Genomic DNA, 1,417 nt, shown 5'->3' on the forward strand with positions numbered 1-1,417 from the left:
AGACCAGCTGGTCATCCCCACATGCCTTGGCAGATGGACCCGTGCCCAGCTGCCTCCCTGCCCACCTCCAGTGGCACTACTCACATGGGGGGCTCAGTGCCAGCCTCCCGCACCCCCTCCCAGGGCGTTGCTGGGCGTGGGGCTGAAAACCGGTCAGGCCCCAGGGGCGGCTGGGCAAATGGGATGCCCAGGAAGACATTCACATGGCTGTCTGTGCCCTTCACGGCCACCTGGCGGCCTCGCACACGGCCCAGGCTGGTGTGTACTTCAGGATGAGTGAGTTCATGTCCTGAGGGCAGGACAGAGAGGCCAGGGGTGAGTTTGCAGCCTCCATGTGAGGGTGGGGTGAAAGAGGGGCACTCAGAGTGACGGACACATTTGCTCTCTGAGTGCTGTTCTGCCAGGCTGAGTTCTGAGGACTGTTCACAGAGCCCCTGGGGCACCTTCCCAGCAGGCATGTGAGCTGCCCCGTGATCCCCCTGACTTTCTCCTCCCTGTCCGTCCGATAGGGCCATCACCACACTCCCATTCAGGCCAGACCAGACCTGCCCTGGAGCCCTGAGCTGTGGGCCAGCCATTGTCCCATTTGGAATTCAGATTGTTCATATGCCAAATAAGATATGATAACCACATCTTTATTTATTTTATTTTATTTATTTTTTTGAGACGGCATCTCACTATGTCACCCTCAGTAGAATGCCATGGTGTCATAGCTCACAGCAACCTCAAACTCTTGGGCTTAAGTGATTCTTTTGGTTCAGCCTCCCAAGTGGCTGGGACTACAGGTACCTGCCACAGTGCCCTGCTATTTTTTTTTTTTTTTTTTGAGATAGAGCCTCAAGCTGTCCCCCTGGGTAGAATGCCTTGGCATCACAGCTCACATCAACCTCCAACTCCTGGGCTCAAGCGAGTCTCCTGCTTCCACTTCCCAAGTAGCTGGGACCACAGGCACCCTCCACAACACCTGGCTATTTTTTTGGTTGCAGCTGTCATTGTTGTTCGGCGACCCGGGCTGGATTCGAGGCTGCCACCTTAGGTGTATGTGGCTGGCGCCTTAGCCACTTGAGCCACAGGCGCTGAGCCCCTGCTATTTTTTTTGTTGCAGTGGTTATGGTTGCTTAGCAGGCCTGGGCTGGGTTTGAATCTGCCTGCCTCAGTGTCTGTGACCGGCACCCTAACCACTGAGTCATGGGCACCAGGCCACACATCTTTGTTTTCTGTATTGTGAGGCTTTGACACCAGGGGCCTTGCTGAGCTTGGAGGCAGGGTGTGTGCTATGGTTTGGATATGGTTTGTTTGTCTCCTTCCAAGTCTCCTGTTCTAATCTGATCCCCAGTGCTGGAGGTGGGGCCTCATGGAAGGCGTTTGGGTCAGGGGGCAGGTCCCTCAGGGATGGTTGCTGCCTTTCTCCTGGGAG

The 1,417-nt window shown here is 55.8% G+C and overlaps 1 protein-coding gene across 1 annotated transcript in view; it reads right to left on the reverse strand.

Moving 5' to 3' along the window:
• The window catches only part of LOC111728336 (cocaine esterase-like), a 45,137-nt gene that overhangs the window by 10,789 nt on the left and 32,931 nt on the right, over positions 1-1,417 (reverse strand). The window contains 1 exon segment of the mRNA XM_023518922.1: positions 114-289. Within this exon segment, the coding sequence (XP_023374690.1) occupies positions 114-289 (176 nt within the window).

The sequence above is a fragment of the Otolemur garnettii genome, unplaced genomic scaffold, assembly GCF_000181295.1.
Source record: "Otolemur garnettii isolate 467f Iridium unplaced genomic scaffold, OtoGar3 scaffold00151, whole genome shotgun sequence".
Taxonomy (NCBI): domain Eukaryota; kingdom Metazoa; phylum Chordata; class Mammalia; order Primates; family Galagidae; genus Otolemur; species Otolemur garnettii.